General features: G+C 43.4%; 1 protein-coding gene across 7 annotated transcripts in view; it reads left to right on the top strand.

Annotated features, from left to right (window-relative positions):
• The window catches only part of Fndc3b (fibronectin type III domain containing 3B), a 306,006-nt gene that overhangs the window by 167,512 nt on the left and 119,627 nt on the right, over window positions 1-18,867 (top strand). For all 7 annotated transcript variants that reach the window (XM_063281559.1, XM_006232215.5, XM_039101977.2 and 4 more), the window contains 2 exons: window positions 13,794-14,037; window positions 17,519-17,809. In XM_063281559.1, the coding sequence (XP_063137629.1) occupies window positions 13,794-14,037; window positions 17,519-17,809 (535 nt within the window). The remainder of the gene's footprint in view (window positions 1-13,793; window positions 14,038-17,518; window positions 17,810-18,867) is intronic.

The following is an 18,867-nucleotide window of genomic DNA, read 5'->3' as shown; positions in this document are numbered from 1 at the left end:
AAATTGTCCCTCCCATATGCTCTAGGCCCTGTGCTGGAGGCATTTGTCAACTGAAATTCTCTTCTCATGGTATGTCAAGGTGAAGACAGATGTAACCTGGAGAGGTTGCTGTCCTCTTTATGGCACTGCTTGACGCTTGCCAGAAGGGCCAGTAGGTTGCCCCCCTATTATCTGTGTGAGATTCCTCCATGGAACCTTCTGCTTTAGAATTTCCCTCCCATCTGACCTGTGACTCAGATATCTCAGGTTGGCACTGAAATACCCTGTAGCCAAGGTTGACCTTATATTTACTATTTAACCAGCATGGCCTCGAGCTCCCCATCTTCCCTTCCTGGTCTTCTTGCCTCCATCCCTTGAATGCTGGATTATAGCCATCCATTTCTACATCTAACTCAAGATAAAAGCTTTAAAGGAGAAGAGTTTAGGAGTCAGCCTCCCCGAGATCTAGTGGATGTTGGATCCTTTAAGCTTTGTCCAGGGCTCAACCAGTCCTTCTACCCCAGGGTTTCTCACAAGTTAGACAGCTTTCTTCTTTCCTCATTTGCTGGGTGTTCCTCCAGTGTAAGAATGTCATACACACACTGGGAAAATGGGGAGAAAACGTCAGAAGAGTAGGGAAAGAAAGTAGCTGCACCTTTCCTCAGAAATGAGGATCACTGTTACTACTTTTTGGGTCCTATCTCACATGATCCTCTCATTAAAATTTTCTTCTTGGAACCTTTACCTATATATTAAAAATACTTAAAAGAAGTAATTTCCCATTAATATTTTTTGGGGGAGTTGATGTGGGGTTTCTTTTCTTTTCTCTCTCTCTTTCTTTCTTTCTTTCTTTCTTTCTTTCTTTCTTTCGTTCTTTCTTTCTTCCTTCCTTTCTTTCTTTCTTTCTTTCTTTCTTTCTTTCTTTCTTTCTTTCTTTCTTTCAGAAAGAAAAACCATTGGCACTTACTTAGGAAAATTGTTGAAGCCCAGGCAGAAACCGACAAAGATTTATCTTCCTTTGATGTAAAAAACAGAGCCATTTCTTCACCATGCAAGGCATACTGCAAACACTATAATTTCATCTTTTTTCCACGCTTATTTTCATGGGAGCCAACTTAACATTCTTGAGTTGCCAGATTGTTGGCCAGTTTTCCAACTGTTGTAAATAAATGACTTGTTTTACACAAGTCTTTGTATAAGAATCACTAGAGGTGAAAAAAGGGTGGGGAGAGGGAGCTGGGAGGTGGGGTCATGGACAGCATTCATGTCACGAGTCAGTTAATAGAGAGGAACAGGAATGTCAGATTTCTATTCTGTCCTTGCTCGTTTAGTTTGAGAAAGTGTTTCATTCCGTTGAACACAGCATGGCTCTCACCATTATGACAGCAAAAATAACACCTCGCTTTATGCTAAAGGCCATTAAGGAATAGTAGTTAAAGTTGGACACTGTAATGGGGAAACGCTGTACTTAAATGTGTACTTTTCCTTGCTGCTGCTGGTGTTCCTGTCGTTACATTAAATGCAGGACATTTATTGTGAATCCTAGGATGAAAAAAAGGGAATTTTCTCCCTTACAATATTTCTGATTCTGAAAAACTTTCTTCATAATTAAAGTAGAAAGGGTAAAGGGGGGAGCTATAGGCATTGTTAGTCCTTCCCAACTGACAGTCCTGCTATAAAATGTTAGAAGACTGGAGGTACACAGTAAAATGGAGAAGTGGTGGTTATGTAGCGTTGAAAAGGATGAGGAGCAGGCAGCCTGTGCAACTTGTGGCCACTCGTGTTTGGTAGACAACTTTGCAGGGCCAAGAATTTAAACCGGCAAGGACAGGATCTCTGACTCTGAGCTATTCCTCAGCTTGAAGCTCTGTTCCAGGCCGGCTTTAGGGCACAGGACGGCCTGAGAGTTTGTTAACCTTCAGCAATCGGTTGTAGTGTTAACAAAATGTCACTGTGAAGTGTCTGAGAAAAACAAGTTGTTAATATAAAAAAACCATCAAACTTAGGCAGTAGAAAGCATGTGCGTCTTTTAGGTCTGGGCAAAGTCCACACATCAAAGGAATAAGAGTGGAGCCCAATTGAAAAACGTCTGGGGAAACTTGTCATAACCAAGAGATCTAAGGAGCAAGAAACATAGTTATCAGAAAGTTGTGGGAAGAAAGTGTCTTAGTTAGGGTTCTGTTGCTATAGTAAAACACCATGACCAAAAACAAATTTGGAAGGAAAGGGTTTAGTTGAGTTATCTTCCCTATCAGTGTTGATCACTGAAGGAAGTTAGGACAAGAACAGAGCTGGAGGGGTTGGGGATTTAGCTCAGTGGTAGAGCGCTTGCCTAGCATGCGCAAGGCCCTGGGTTCCGTCCCCAGCTCCGAAAAAAAGAAAAAAAAAAAAGAAGAACAGAGCTGGATTCCTGAGGCAGGAGCTGATGGCTAGGCCATGGAGGGGTGCTGCTTACTAGTTTGCTACACATGCCTTGCTCAGCTGCTTTCTTAGAGAACCCAGGAACTGCAGCCCAAGGATACCACCCATCATGGGCTGGGCCCTCACCCATGATCACTAATTAAGGAAATGGCTTACAGCCGGGTCTTATGGAGGCAGATTTCCTTAATCGAGGCTTCCTCCTTCCAAATAACTCTAGTTCGTGTGTCAAGGTGGCATAAGACCAGCCAGCACAGAAAGAAACAACATTCAAAACCAAGAGAAATCACACTTCAGCAAGATTTGTTTGTCAGAAATGCTTATAACTGGTCAGTTCTGTTTTCTCCCTGATGCCAGATCCTGAAGCACACATGGGCGTCCCACTCAGGTCTAGAGTCCACTTACAAGTAGCAGTATGTAGCCTGGTGGGTGAGCCCACTGTCACTCTCCTTCATGGTGCTCTGTCAAGCACATTTCAGCATGGTAGACACGTGCTTCTAGATAATACGTTTTCTGAATGGTGTGTATTTGTTTTGTGCCCATTGTTTTGCCATCTGAAGTACTCAGAGCTCTTGCTTGTCTAGCAGTTCAGCCACCCTTTCCGGTCCAGTGGCCCTCCCAATAGAGATAATCCTCTAAGAACTGCCAACCAGAATAGTCATTCTGTTCTTTCAACATAGAAGGGCACTGTGTCCTGTCTCTGTCACAGAATGTAATACATTTCATTCGTCCCCAAGAGCTATCCTTACTTCCTACACATTTGCATCTTAACACATAGGATATTGGCTGGCATACAGCAGGTTGTTAATGAATGCATAAATAGAGTTCTGGACTGGGGAGGTAGCTTTGTAAGATGCACACCGAATAATGTTTCAGTCAGTGAGACTTCACATGTGATGATAGTCCTATAGACTGTGTACAGTAATGATTTTGTAGCTATGTTAGTTTTTGTAAGTCCCTTCAGTAGTGTTCGTATGGTAGAATTGCCCAACAATGAATTTCTCAGAACATATCCCATCTGTTATGTGATCTATATTATATGAGAGCTTCAGGTAGAGTAATAGAATACGTAACACCTGGAAAAGAGCAAGATAGAGTGGGCTATATCTGTGAGTACTGAAACATTGTAGCATGTATTTAAGAAAGAAGAGAACCCTAAGATAATCTAGCCAAGGAAAAACGTCATCCTGCCGTTGGTGCTGGGATAACTAGGTCTTCACACCTTTAAATGATGGCACTGAACCTTCACTTCACATCCTGTACAAACATCAACTCTCAATGGATCGGGAGCAAAAATGAAGACTAAAATTGTAAGATTCTGGGAGTAGACTTTCCTGAGCTTATGTGTAAGATGGGTTCTTAGCTACGACAGCCTTAATACTGAGGTGAAAAGAGCAACGGTAATTTTGTCTGTTCACAAATCGAACTTGTGTGTTCCAGAAGTGTTCACAAGACAGTTCAAAGACCACTAAAAGTAGCAGCCAATGTATGTAAATCGCATAAGAAGCAGAAGCAGTGCGTAGCTACAATGTGTGTGGGTCGGCTATGACTCAAGGGGGCCACAGGAATGAGAACTCAAGGCCTGCCTGGGCCACATGGCAAGACACTGTCACAGTTATCCAAATACTGGAGAGCACTGCAGAGTTTTTGCCATACACATCCAGGGCCCTAAATTCCTATCCAGCACTGCAAGACAACCAACGAATGAAACCCAACAAAAAGACTAATCTATATTATAAGACTGTATCTCCATTGTGGTGATATACGTGGCCAGCTGGGACTTGAAAAGGTATTCAGCATGCCTTGCACTCTCTGAGATGGCTACATCTCAGGAAAAGAGAGACAGTATAATAATTATTAAGGGAAAGAAAATGGGAGCAGTCATACACCAGATAAGATAGTGTCAGAGAAGTCACCCACTCTGCACAGTGGTCTCAAACAGGGCTCCCATGTGACCTAGCAGCAGCATTCTTAGGTTAATAAGCAAAAGAGACTTTACAAACACATGCATACAAGTGTCCATAACAGTCTATCACAATCACTTCAAGGTGGGAACAACCCACATGTCTGTCGACTATGAATGGATAGGTGACCAGAATATGCTAGATCCACACTTACCCATGAGAATGAACCAGTATTCTATTAGAACACACTAACTAAATCTTGAAAATAGTATCCTCATTGAAAATAAGCCAGGCACAAGAGCTGCGTAGTACTCCTTCCTGTTTATGTGAAACATCTACAGTTGAAATCCACAGACACCTAGTGATTGCCACAGGCTGGGGGGTGGAGCCCTGACTAACTGCTTGCTTCTGGAGTAGAACTAGTGTGTGTTTGGGTAAAGAAACTGTTCAGAAAGTACATAGTGGTGATGGTGGCCAAGCCTGTGACTGCGGCAAAATCTACTAAGTCAGATACTTTCAAAGGCTGCACTTTGTTCTGTGTAAATCATATTGAACAAAGCTGTTACAGGAGAACAGGGAGGTGGTGATAAAGTGACAGCAGCTAAGAAAAGGCAAATAATTACCATAGTGGGGAATGCATCACCCCTTGGTGCTTTTGGTGGGAGTGTCTAGGACAACGCATCCTGTTGGTATAGTTATGGCTGTAATTTTCACTGTTCTGAATGTTCCAGATTCTTTTCCTTTGCCTGCTGTCTGGAAGTCAGTGACAGAGCTTTGCCCTGCTGGAGGCACGCCTGCCCGGCGTTCAAGTGTTGGTGTACAGTGTGCTTTCTATGTGTCTCCAGCATATAAGGGCCGACTTGTGTGTGGGTGGTCTGTTGGTGTAAGAAACGTGAAGAACCAGGCAAAGCAGATGATTAAAGATGTGTTACACTTCTTGAACTATAGCAGTGAACAATGTTGTTATTGAGGAGCAAAGGACTTCAAAACACAAACTGATACACTCAGTAAATACATGCATAAGATGCACATGCCAGTCATGTGAAGATTGCCTTAGAGAACAGGCTTGTGGGCGTTGAGAGGCAGGAGTCAGAGGGCTGTCAACAGCACAGCCTACATTTCCTCGGGTGAGAAAGGCCGACCCAGGGACGAAAGCGCTGTGAACTGAGCACCTGAGGTCTTGTGTCATTGGACTTTGGGGTCTCTGATAAAGTAGGACTTCACGTGTTTGTGTGTGTGTGTGTGTGTGTGTGTGTGTGTGTGTGTGTGTGTGTGTGTGTGTGTTGCTTTAATTTTAGTTGACTACTGAGTTGAGAAAGATTTAAAAAAATTTCACCTGACATTCTCAGCTTTTAGAAAATATATATAGGTAAGACAGTGGGTTCATTGTTTTCCCTTTTGTTCTGACAAAATCTTTGACAAAAGCAATAATCTGCAAGAGGGCAGGAGCATGGAGTAGCAGTCACATCGCATCCACAGTCAGAAAGGAGAAAGAAATGGATGTTGCTGCCCACTCTCCTGTGCGGTCTGGGAGTCCAGCCTGTGAAAGGGCCACCCACCATTAGGGTGGTCTCCCTACCTTATTAATGGGATACAGAAAGTGCCCCACAGACTTGCCAGTGCATTGTTTCCATGGTGGCTCAGAATCCCTACAAGCTGATAATCAGGAGAGGAGGACATTACAGAGGGAACTTACTCCATTCACAGTCACACTGTCACCTCTCTAACACAAAACGTCCAGGCAAGTGGGTCTCAACCCATCAGTTGCAACCCCCTTTTTGTGGGGTGTATTGAATGGCCCTTTCACAGGGGTCTTCTGAGACCATCAGAAAACAGGTATTTACATTATGATTCACAACCGTAGCAAAATAACGCTTGTGATGTAGCAACGAAAATAACTTTGTGTTTGGAGTCATCACAACAAGAGGAGCTGCATTAAAGGATTGCAGCGTTAGGAAGGTTGAGAGCCACTGATAGAGAGGGTAGAAATGGGGCCCGCAGGACACATGGTGCACTTAGAACCAATGTGGCCATCAATGGAAGCCTCAGTTCAGATTTGTGATCACTCGTTACATAACGTTTCCACTTTCTTCATTGAGATGTAAATGCCTACTTGGTGTGGTAGAAACTGTGCATTCAGTGTGGGCATCATAATGAAAATGTCTGCTCTATTAAGTCCTCAGCGCCTGGCGTGGTCGGCCTTGCTGGTGTGCGTCACACAGACTGAAGCAGTGCTCCTTTCATCCTATGCTGGCTGGGCTTCTGTGGCTCCTTCCCCTCCGTCATTTGCTTTCCAGATAATTTATGTGCAAAATGTCTTAAGCAGATGCCCTGAGCCTTAGTTTCCACATTTTAAGCTAATTTATAGTGGCTTGTTCAAGTGTTGTAGGAACACTTCATATTGACCCAAAGATCTGAAAAGCATATGGAAAGAGTTGACCGTCCAAGTAGGCGTTTGTCACTTGGGAAACCAGTCTTCTTTCTCCAAGCTGGCTGATGGTCAAGATGGGTATCTTCTTATTTTGTACCTCTAGCCATTCTTTGACGGCATTAGTTACTAAATCACTACTCATTGAAATTGTATATCCCTTGGCATGGAGAGAGAAAAAATAGATTGAAAAATGCATTTAAATTTGATTTGTGGTCCAGGAAAGGTGGCTCGTAGGTAACATGTTTGCCATGAAGCCTGACAGCCTGGGCTAGACCCTAAAGCCCTCACAGGAAACTGTTAACTCCTTCTAAGTTGTCCTCTAATAAAACTGGCACATGGGCTCACATGTCTGTATGTGTGCACAGACATACACACAAGTAAGTAAAAGTAACACACTTTTCATTAAAAAAAGTTAGTTATTCTCACAGTTGTCCAGCAGTCAGGAGCCCCTGTGGAGAGGTCATGAGCTGATCAGGAAAAATCACAGAGCAGTGGGCCTATATCTAAGCATTAGCCCAGGGTGCCTCCCTTTTTATAATCATAGCCTATATGGAGGAAATATTGCTTTGGTCCACAGTTAGCATTGTGAAAGGCATATGCAGAAGGGAGTGTAGGCCTGCCCTCTACCCATACCAGTTGAGACTCAGGCCTACTTGGCTGCTAGTCATAAGAAAATTGGGCTCTTTCAAGGCTTGGGTCTGCTGAAGAAACTTGAGTAGTAAGTATTCTGAGTCCCTGGAAGAGGGAGGAACCTGTGGGTATATTCACTTTCTATTACTAGTGGATTTGTGGCTGTTTCACTTTCCTTTGTATGAAGAACAGTTACAGAATTGAAGCAGTGTGTTCAAAATGGCTCCTTGCCACACGGGGTGTGCAGTTTTCTTCAGTCTGGGCCTTATCTCCATCTGTCTACCCAGCCTTTTCTCTTGTATTTTGTTTTTCTTTTCTGCAGCCCTGGCATCATGGGTCAGCAGGAGAACACAGAGCCACGTAGAGAGCCCTGTGCTGGTCAGTTATTTATGTGGACGTGTCTCTTGTTTGAACTCATCATTACTGTATTTTAACACTGAAGCTCCCGAGAGATGGGATGTCTCCATTACTGTTCATCTGTGGGTTGGAACCTAGTCCTCTGAAAGGTGCTGGCATATCACAGGCGCTTATCCACACTTGCTGTCCTATAGAAGGACAGAAGAGAGGGAGGAAAGAATTTGGGGGCCTTTTGAGTCCATTCTAATGTGGACCCAAGCAGTCCTTCTATTTATTTTGTACTTTACCACGATGATTAACTGAGAGCGTACTTACAGCTCCAAAACCATCCTAAGCCACAGCTTGGCAGCGCTGTGGCATTTACAATTCTTTCCGTTACTGTGCTGCTCTGCTTAGTCCATACTCATGGTAGCATTGAAGCTGTCACATCTAGAAACGGAGTCCCAGTACTCAGTCACATTTCATTTTATTATTACAGTACTTCTTTGCAAATTAATAATTTTATCATATCTGACTTTTTATTAATTTTTACTTATGTGTACTAGTGTGTACCTGCTTTTCTATTTGTTCACCATGTGCATGACATGCCCACAGAAGCCATAAGAGGACTTCAGGTCTCCTAGAATTAAAATTACAGATGATTGTGAGACACTATGTGGGTCCTGGGGATAGAACCTTGATCCTCTGCAAGTGTTCTTAACCAACCACTGAGCCATCTCTCCAGCTCTCTGATAATTTAAAACTCTGTTAAGTCAGAAAGAATTGTTCTGTTTTAGGAGTGACTGGAAATAAATTTAGGGTATTGTTTTACCAAGACGTACCCAGTGTTTTGTGGCACACAACACAAAACACTGGGTACTGTGGGATGAATATAGTTTCATTTTTTTCCCCATAGAAATGGAGTGATGTTTCTAGTCAGTCTTGGATATGAACTTTATCAACTACTCTATTCATATTGGTTTTTCAGATAGAATTTGGGACTGTGGTCATCTGATTATAAGTGTGTGTTGGGTTCTATTCCAAGCACTCTATAAACTATAAATTGATATACAAATTGTAGAAGACATCATCATTACCTTTGGTTGTTACCTTCAACTAATTGACCACCTTTTCCCACTTTGTCCCAGGCGTCTGTGTCTAAGCCTCTCAGTGTTCCTTATACCTCAGTCTGCCTGGGGGCAAAGCGTGCTCTATCCATCTTCGTGCTGTGTCCACTCCATGGATCATGTCTGACCATGACAGGAGGATTTGCTTTTCTTTCTGTCTCCTGTCCTTCAAGCTGCTTCTTGTTCTTTACCTGGGCAGGCTGGTGGGAGGAGAAGGAAAACATTTGGGGAACAAAGGAGTTTATTCCAATTTCCACTTCAGCTAAGCATTCTCTTTTAAGAGAAAAGACACTTAAACTATGCGTGTAGTTACAAGATCCGTTCTGACTCTCAGGATCAAATTGATTTTTATTCCTGAAAGTTCTGTGTTTGAGTGAGTTGTCTTGGCTTCTCTCAACACTTTCTTCTTTCTACAGTGGGGTTGCTGTCACTATATATATGCCTCAGGATTGTTGGATCACTGAAGTCATGGACATGGGTAAAGGTGGTGGGTGACAAGGTTTTCCTGATGGAATATGTCATGCCGTGTTTCAGGGACTAAAGGTGCCCTGGTTCCTTTTAGGTTGAGGATATTAAAACACAGCAAACGCAGGTTGTCAATAAATATCGACTATGTCCTGAAGCCTTTTATGTCTCCTCATAGCATGCACGCCCTAGCCGTCAGTGGGTGTCTGTTTCATATTGACTTCTCAGTCTCCATGATTTCTGTGTAAATCCCAGCTTGGTAACATCACGAGCTGCATTTGAACCATGCTCTGTGCTAGTCTTCCTTTGTCTAACTCAGCTCAAGTCCAGTTCTCTGGTGGACAGGTAACTAGAAAGTAACTGCTGGTTGGGCTAGGAGTTGATCTTAACCCTTCACTGTGTCTCTGGGATGTCCTGGGTTTGGTTGTTGTTGTTGTTCTGTTTTGTTTTGTCTTTTTTCTTGGTTCTTTTGTTCATATGCATTCGAACACTTGTGTACCTAGGACACAGGTTCTCCTAGTTAACGTGGTGCACCCACAATCACCACTCTGCCACTCAGAACAGCAAGCATGCACTTAGAAGGAGCCTCACTTGTTTGTCTCTAGCTCTTCACCAGCTCCTTCTTGCGGGTAGGGAATGGGGCACTGACAGCTGGTCAGCAGGGGGAAGAGCTGAGGCCCGACTGGTGAGGAGCTTGCTGTTGCTCCCCACCAATCAGGTATTGAGGGGAGCGGAGGGCGCTTGTCCAAACACAGAACTTTCCGGAATAAAAATCAGTTAGAATGAGTCTTTTTAAAGCACATGCATAGTTTAAGTGTCTTTTCTCTTAAAAGAGAATGCTTAACTGGAATGCTCCCTGGAAATTTGAAGAAAACAGGATGGTCAGATCTGGATAACGTTGGCCATCAAGTTAGCTTTCTTAGGTGGCCCAAGGAAAGGGCTGCTGCTTTTGAGGGTTTTGTTTTCTTTCATTCTGTTTTTCACAGCAGGGAAGCCATGTAGACTTAAGGTAAGGGAAATTTGAATCAGTCCTCCTGCCCTGGACCCTCTAGATGCTGTGTTAGCTTACTAAAAGTCCCGGCCCCCCATACCATAGTCATGTGGCTTGTGTAGCATAATGGACTTTTCTAAAGTTTTGGAGACTAAAGTCCAAGAGCCAAGATGGCAGGATGTCTTCCATGGCTTCTGCCTTTGCCCTGTGAATGAGGGTATTCCTTAGGCCATGTCACAAGGCTTGCCTCTTGTCCTGGAGACACTCTGGGTCACAGTATACCTGCACACACCTCTGAGGCCTTGAACATTAGCACATAGGAAGTTGAGTCAGCATAGGAACTTGAGACTGACAGGGTTTGGTTGGGTGCATAATGCAGCTCACAGTAGGTGGCCATCTGAGAGCACAACCCTCTTTCCCAGAGTGCTGTGCTTCCCTGGATACCCATGAATGGCACTTCTGTGGAGCCCGGAGTCAAGGAAAAATTTAGACGAAGCATTCTTTGTTCTGACTTGTGCAATCTTCTTGGAGTTTTGTAACAGCACTTGCTAGAGCCCAGGCCAGTTTCCCCCTCACCTTCGAATATTCAGTGTTAGCAGTGGTATGTGTCAGGAAGTCACTGTTGAGTTGAATATGTGATCTGTCTGCCTCCGGACATTGGCATAATTGTATTTACCCCAAAAGGAAATGAATTTGTTTTTTTCCAGTAGTTATCTATGAAGATTGAAGGCTTATTTTCTTGCCTTGGGAATTTTGAACTGAGTTCTCTCAGATGTTTGGTTTCTTCTACTAGAAAAAAAATATATATGAATATATGAATTACTTTTATTAAAGAATATTGCTATCACCATTTCTGAAGTTGCATTCATACTAAGTTCCTCAGCCTTCCTTAGGGGAAATCTGAGAATAATTTCCTTAGGTAGAGTTCATAATTGAATTTGATAAGTAAAATGTGCTATAATTTATGTTATTAAACAGGCAAATTATCATGTGTTTTTGTTTTTTTAATACTTACTTTAGCATTAATGCTCCAGTTGGGAGGATGAAAGACAGGTCTGGTTGGCATAAGAGCGGGTTTCTGAAAGTATCTTATAATGTATGTACATGTAAACATCTTTCACAAATACCATGGAATAATTGAGATAATTAGAACAGGGCTTTAGGCAGCTCAGTATGTGCATCTGTTTGTGGCTGTTTAACGCTACCTTTTTTTTTTTTTTTTTTTTTTTTTTTGGCTAGAAACCTGTTGTGTGTATATAAAGATAATTTATTCATTAGAGTAAATTGATTTTGTTAATTTTTAAGAACAACTCTTTAGGGACAGCTGTTCTCCTAGCAGCAGCAAGAAGACCGCTCTTCCACTCTGTGTGTCAGTTCCCCCACCCCCCATTGGAATTTTCCTTGTTAGAGTTTTTTGTTTGTTTGTTTGTTTGTTTTTTGATGAAATTTAAAAAAAAGTAACATGTTTATAGCAAGCCAGATATAAGATCATGAGAATAAATTATTTTCATTACAGTCTCCACTACAGAGAACTCCATTCAAGTCCATGTAGCTATACCTGGAGGAAAAGTAGAACTTCCAGGCAATTCTTTGCTTTTTGGACCTTGAAGGTTGAATGAATGTCTTAGGAATTCGGAGCATGTGGAAAATAGAGGGAGGAAGAGAGCACTGGTATTTGTGTCACTGCTAAGAAACACCCACAGCATTGATACTGCAGCTGTACGAAGTGTGCTCTAGAAGCACGTTTGTACTCCAGCAATGCTGCTGGTCTGTCACTGGTGTCGTGGATACCTGCTGCAGGGTCTTAAGTAGGTCATGTGCTTAGCCGGCCACGCCCCAGCAGTGCCTACCTTTATTCAGAACTGTGAGGACAGGAGAGGCTGCTCAGAGCTCTAGGAGAGAGAATGATCAGAGAGAGCCTCACTTTCAAAGAGCGAATGTTGAGGTTAATGAAATATTAGCACAGCAGAGCACTTTATGTTAACTTTTGTGCATATGCGTGTGCCTCCGTGTGTTTATGTGCAGTGTATGTGTGTAGGTGCCCACAGGGTCCGAAGGCAGCGCTGCATCCCTGGGGCTGGAGAGCGGGGATGTTGTGAGATGCCATGAAGGCACAGGGCAATGAGGCTGCATGATCTGGGGGAGCAGCAGCTGTTCTTCACCACTGCGCCCTCTCTCCAGCCCCTGCTGTCTTAACCTGAAGACTAAGCCAAGTCAGAATCACTGTGTGCTGCGATGTGGACCACGTACTTACAGACTTGCCAGTTCAGCTTTAGTTGTTTTGTTTTCCTTTGTTCTCCATGAAACTAAGCATAGGGTATGTTTTTGTTGTTAGAGACAATAAAATTATTTTATTTTGTCCTGTTATCAACCTCCTGAAATGCAATGAAAAAAATCTATTTTAATGTATAGATTCTATTTCAAGCATTAAAGAGAAAAAGAAACCACAGATAAAGCCTGTCAGAATGTATGCCTCAGTGTCTTAAATAACTGATTTGACCAAGTTTCATCGAGCCTGTTCTTGGGTTCCCAGTTTAGTGCTGTGTACATGAGTGTGCGAGCATGTGTCTGTCTTGTTTTTCTTTAATTTGGCCAAAGCCAGGTCGCTTCCTCTACAACTGAGCTCTCCCCCCAGCTTCCGGAGTCGATTCTGAGGTCTTCTTCCGCACAGACCTGACCTAGAGTCTGTTCCATCGGCAGTTTGGGCACCGCAGTTCTTTGAAGCCCCTGTAGTTCTTCCTGACTGTCATTTTATGCTATCTCTTTCTGCGTCACCTCATAGCTTTGCTTTTTCACTGTGACGTTGCTCGTCTTGTGTCACGAGTGACTCAGGTGCAGTGGCCTGGTGCAGGCCAGCGGGCATTGCCTGGCGCACTGCTCTGTGCTGGTGGAGATCTGCTCAGTGCTGAGGAAAGTGTGGTGCGCAGCTGACGGGGCTGTGGAGTGCTGCCTGCCACCGCCTACAGCTTGGCTCTTGGCTGAAAGCAGGACAGTTAGGTACAGATTTGACTCTCCTGACTTGAGATTGCTCCTGTTCTCATTGGTCAGAATCCCCTCATTGTGTCCACCGTCTTAGTCCAGGGAAATGATATTTTAGTATACTTCATGGCCTTTGACATCAGTGTTCCCTGTGCTTCCTAATATCCCATGACTTGTATGTGCTAAAGCAGAGGTAGCGTAGATGCTGTCAGATAGGTGTAGAGCTAGGTGTAGAGCGCAGCCCTGGGGGCACTGGCCCATAGACTCTCCTGTTGTAAAACCTTAGGCTTAGATACAAAGGTGCTCCTACTATAAGTTGAAACACACAAGACCATAAAATGTTTATGACAAATCCAAGATTCATTAGCAAGATAATGGTTTTCTAAGGTGTGTGAAGGGGGTCAGAGTCACGCAAATAAAGGGAAGTTACTAATTCCTTTGTATAAGGAACGGGGAGGCCAGTAATCCTTCTGCACCTGAGGGTGTGCTTGTTAATAGTGTATTCCATCCAATCCTTTTGCTTTCTTCCCTAGGTGATTGAAGACAGCACCGGAGTCCGCCGGGTGGTGGTCACACCGCAGTCTCCCGAGTGTTACCCACCGAGCTACCCCTCAGCCATGTCTCCAACCCATCACCTGCCCCCTTATCTGACCCACCATCCACACTTCATCCAGAACTCGCACACCGCCTACTACCCGCCTGTCACCGTGCCTGGAGATATGCCACCCCAGTTTTTCCCCCAGCCTCACCTTCCTCCCACAATATATAGTGAGCAAGGTGAGTAGGTTCCGGCTGGCATCGAGATTTGTTCAAACTGGCTACACCAAGAACTCATGAGCCCTCTCCCCTTTGTCTCCTGTGGAATGAGCAAGGTAGAAAGTAAACTAACTGGTACCAAACTCATGGAAATTCCTAGTTTCCTTTGTCTTGGATTCTGCCTGGGAGGAATCCCTTGAGTTTGTGGGTGGGTCACAGCTGTCTTGCTTCCCCCTCAGCAAGAGCAAGGGTAGGCCATCTTTGTTTCGGCAGTGAGGCAGCTGGTGATGTGTGCTTATGTAACACTGGCCTGGAGCGCAGCTGGGCCGATTAGTCCACTTATTCATCACTGTCTGCCAGGAAGGGGAAATTGAAATGATTCCTGCCCCATTCCAAATGTTAGAAGAGTATGAAGTCTCAATATCCTTTGGATTTTCCAAAAAATAGATCTTGGCAGAGCGTGCTGTTGGTGGCCCTCCTGCAGCTGTGTTTCGTTTGAGAGTAGCCATGACTTTAGCCACAGTGTCACTTGTTGTTCCTCGGATCTATACCTTGAAAGGAAGAGGGTCTAGGAGTTCTCCGCATTGTGTCCTGGAGTTCTGACCTCGGTGTTGGTTGAGTCTGAAGTTCTTAACTATCTGAGTGGATGCTGGGAGCCAGATAGTGAGGTACAACTAGACTTCAGCTCTAGGCTTTACAGAAGGCTCTCCTCACTCCGAACTGGAGCTTTTAATGCTTCAAGCATTGATTATGCTGTTCAGAGGAATTCCTCTTAGACCCCAAAGTTTTTCAGCAAGTCTCCCTCCCCATCCCTTCCCTCTTCCCCTCCCATTCTCCTCCCCCTTCCTTCCCTTTCTCTCTTCATCCCCCGGTTCTTTTCTTGCAGCACCACCTCTTTTATCAATTTCTCCTTTCTGTTCATCTCACATGATCTTTTTTCCTTATTATTAACAAAAGAGAAATCAGAAATGAGTGTTTTAAATGATATAACCTATTGTAATGAAGGAATACATTTTGGTTTTTTGTTTTTGTTTTGTTTTAGTAGTCAGAAGGAATTTAACATGCTTTCATAAAAGGATATAGAAAGCAAAGAAAGGGTATAGCAAAACATGAGGTAAAATATCACCAGCCATGCCACTCAGTTGTTGTTGTTGTTGCTGCTGCTGCTGTTGTTGTTGTTTCTTAGTAGCATAAGCCAAAGAATCAAGCATGGTATGAAGACATTAGGATAAAAGAATGTTAGCTAACTTGATTGTTTTTAGATATGGTCTCACTCTGGACCCAGATCCATCTTAAATTCATAGCAATCTCCTGCCTCCGCCTGCAAAGTGTTGAGATCATAGGCAGGTACCTCACTTGGTTAATTTGTGAAAATGTATTTAGTGCTTTGTCACAATCCATATTAAATTCTGGAGAGATTGTCAGGGCTGGCTGGCCATGACTGCCCTAACACTCTTCATTTGAGCTCCTGACTCAGTCTGATGATGCTCTCCATCTGCCTAATGTTAGCAGCTGTCCTCTGGGGTACCTAGAGGTTACCCTTGCATGAGTGATAGCCTTTGTCATCTTAGACAAGGTAAAAATTACAACTCACCCACACTGAGAGTCAAGTAAGCATTGCTCACTCCTCATTTCAGTGTGCTTTTATCTAATTTATTAAAATAACATCCATCTGGCAACACAGAAATAATGAAAATGCCACGTTTAGCTTCAAAGTAAAGATTGTAATAAAACAAAATCTTCACATTCCAAATGGAGGTTCCATATTCTGTAGAGTTTTGTCTCCTGATTTCTCAAAGTATGTATACCTAAAAGCAATTAACCATTAACTCCTGGAACCATGAAAGTTTAGAAAACTCTCACCATGTCTTTAATGGTTCTTATCTTAGTATCCACGGTACGACTCTGACTCTCATGGGTAATGCCTTGTGTGGTTTACAGCATTTGCCAGCTGCTCAGCATGTTGGTATAGTTAACACATCCTTTCTGAATATGGCTGCACTTCTGTTCTCACACTCTGTAGTTCACACTGGCTGTCTTGTAAAGATGTAAATAGCTGTGTAGACACAAAGGACATAGTGGAGTTCTGTCTCTGAGCGACTGAAGTATTGTTAAATTACAAGACATCCTGTACCTTCCTGCTCAGCACTGTCTTGCTTTTGGTTGATCATCCCCACATACTATGATTAGCCCCTCTTGTTATGCTCACAAGTGACACAAACTTATACAGTCACTGAATATTTGAAAAGTCCTATTCCTGAAAAGATATATGGAGATTTTACGTTGGCATTTTCTGTTGATGACTAAATATAATATTTAAAAATCAAATTTAGAAGTTCTTGGGTCTGGAGAGGAGGCTCCATGGTTAGAAGCACTTCCTGTTCTTACAGAGGACCAGAATTTAGTTCCCAGCACCCCCATTGGGGGCCAGTTCCAGGGCTTCCAACATTGTCTTCTGACCTTAGTGGCACATGCATACATGTAGCGCAAACATAAAATTAAGTTGTTTTGTTTTTTTTGTTTTTGTTTTTTCACTTTTAACAAAATATGAAGGGGAGTAGAGAGCTGGCTCAGCAGTTAAGAGCACTGGCTGCTCTTCTAGATGTCCTAGATTCTCTCACCTCCATGGTGACTTAGCAGTTATCTCTACCTCCAGTTCCCAGGGATTGGCCACTCTTCCGGATTCTGTGGGCACACATGTGGTGCACAGACATGTATGCTGGCAAAATACTCATTCACATAAAATAAGATTTAAATAGATGTAAGTGAGTTTCTCCCCGAAGACCATGAGAACCGTCGCAGGTTCCTGTCATCTTCTTTCCTACTTAGAAGCGTCTGGATGGGGCAGGGACACTCACCTGTGTCTTCCACTCATCACTCCAGAAGAGAAGTTTGAAATGATGGCTGTTATCGTAGCTGCACATTGCCAAGACAGCTCTTTTTCACACATCTGTTCCCTCTTTTTTGTCTGGTTCCTCTTAATAACAATTTGTCATTGTATTCTCTTTAATCATTTTCTCCCATCATTGCTCCTTTTTCATGCCTTAAAAAACGTCTTAGATCCTGGTTAACTCTGTACTCCCAATAGAAACATTGTCACATCTCCAAGAATAATGATACTTTTAAATGTCTTGAGCCTATGTATACATGCAAAGGGGTATTTCCTTTGTTCTCTTACATGTATTGCATCTACTAAAGAACCGAGAAAGACAAGATCAGAGTTACTTATAAATTTCCAGCCCATGAAGTCTACAGATAACCTTGTGTTTTTCATTCTTCACTGTAACTAATGGTTTGTAGTAACTGATGATTCCTTGAAGAGTTGGAAAGAAATACAAATACTGTAGACCGATAATGTATCCAGCATTGTTTAAAGTATACTTTGTAATGTATGTAGTGATGCTTTGCATTGCTTCCTCCAGGGGTCAGATTATATGATCTTACAACCATTCACCATGGCAGATGGAGACTAAACTTGTACTGTTGCACACATGCATTCTAGAAATCATCCCTCTGTATGGAATGTCGAGCTACATCACCCGAGAAGACCAGTACAGCAAACCACCACACAAGAAACTGAAGGACCGCCAGATTGACCGCCAGAATCGCCTCAACAGCCCGCCTTCCACCATCTACAAGAACAGCTGTGCCACCATGTACAACGGCTATGGGAAGGGCCACAGTGGAGGCAGCAGTGGAGGTGGGGGAGGTGGCAGCGGTGGCGGACCTGGGATCAAGAAGACAGAGCGAAGAGCAAGAAGCAGCCCCAAATCCAGTGATTCTGACTTGCAAGGTAATGCCATAGACACAGGCATGGGAGGGCTCCATCTCTCACAAGGGAGCTTATTTCAGGGTGGGTGGTTCTTTTCTGGGAACAGGTGGGTTGGCCTTGTTGCTTTCTTAGTAAGGAAAGACTACTATAGTGGTTATTTTTAATTTACGTGATTTTTTAAAATCATGCTGTCATGTAACTGACTTCATCTCAGAAACAGTATTGGAAATTGTTTCCACTTTGGCCTGTTTCTGCTGTCTCATGCTACATTGAGAGATATAGAAGGAATCAAATTGAATCTTTTCCTCGAAAGCCTGGGCTAATGCTAATCCCATGTAACTCCTCCTCATGGAACAGCTGCAGTGATTTGATGCCGCAGCAGAGCTGGTCATGCGTGGCAGGGTGTGTTCTTGTTCAGTGTCAGGTGAGGGTGTCTGTCCCTGAATGTCCTTTGGCCTCCCCACTGAGCCAGCCTTTCACAACCAAAATGACGTGGAGAGTCAGGCTCACTGAGAGCTGAGACCACACTAAGAAGGGCCCTAACTTTGTAGGTTAATCTTGTGGCTGAAGATAGGTGGGGCTGGAGGAGGGCATGCTTATGTTTAATTAAATTTTAGATGAAATTTGGAGGTAGTTATTTTTGTTGCAATAGGAGGGAAAAAGAGCAGTCTTTTTCTGTCCACATATAAAAGGCTGAACAACTATAGACTTTTATAGACAAGTGAATATATACAGCTGGAAAACGTGTAGACATCTAGAGAGCAGATAATGTATGAATTCATCAACCTAAATAAACACTGAGAATTAAAGGACAAATGTCAGACACAGATAACTGGTAAAGCACCCAGCCCTTTGTGTGTGTATATATGTGTGTGGCTGTGTGTGTGTATGTATGTGAATGTGTGTGTATGTGGGCAGGTATATGTGCTAATTCTGTGTGGTTGCTTACTTCTGGAAGCACATACAGAGGCCAGAGGAGGATACTGAGTGTCCAGCTTGTTCTCTCTCTCCCCCCCACCCCCCTCAGAGAGGGCCTTTCCCTAAACCTGGAGCTTGGCTGGCCGCAAGGAAACCCTTTC

Source organism: Rattus norvegicus, chromosome 2 (genome assembly GCF_036323735.1).
Source record: "Rattus norvegicus strain BN/NHsdMcwi chromosome 2, GRCr8, whole genome shotgun sequence".
Taxonomy (NCBI): domain Eukaryota; kingdom Metazoa; phylum Chordata; class Mammalia; order Rodentia; family Muridae; genus Rattus; species Rattus norvegicus.
The sequence above is the reverse complement of the archived record's forward strand: the minus strand, read 5'-3'. Positions and strand labels throughout refer to the sequence as shown.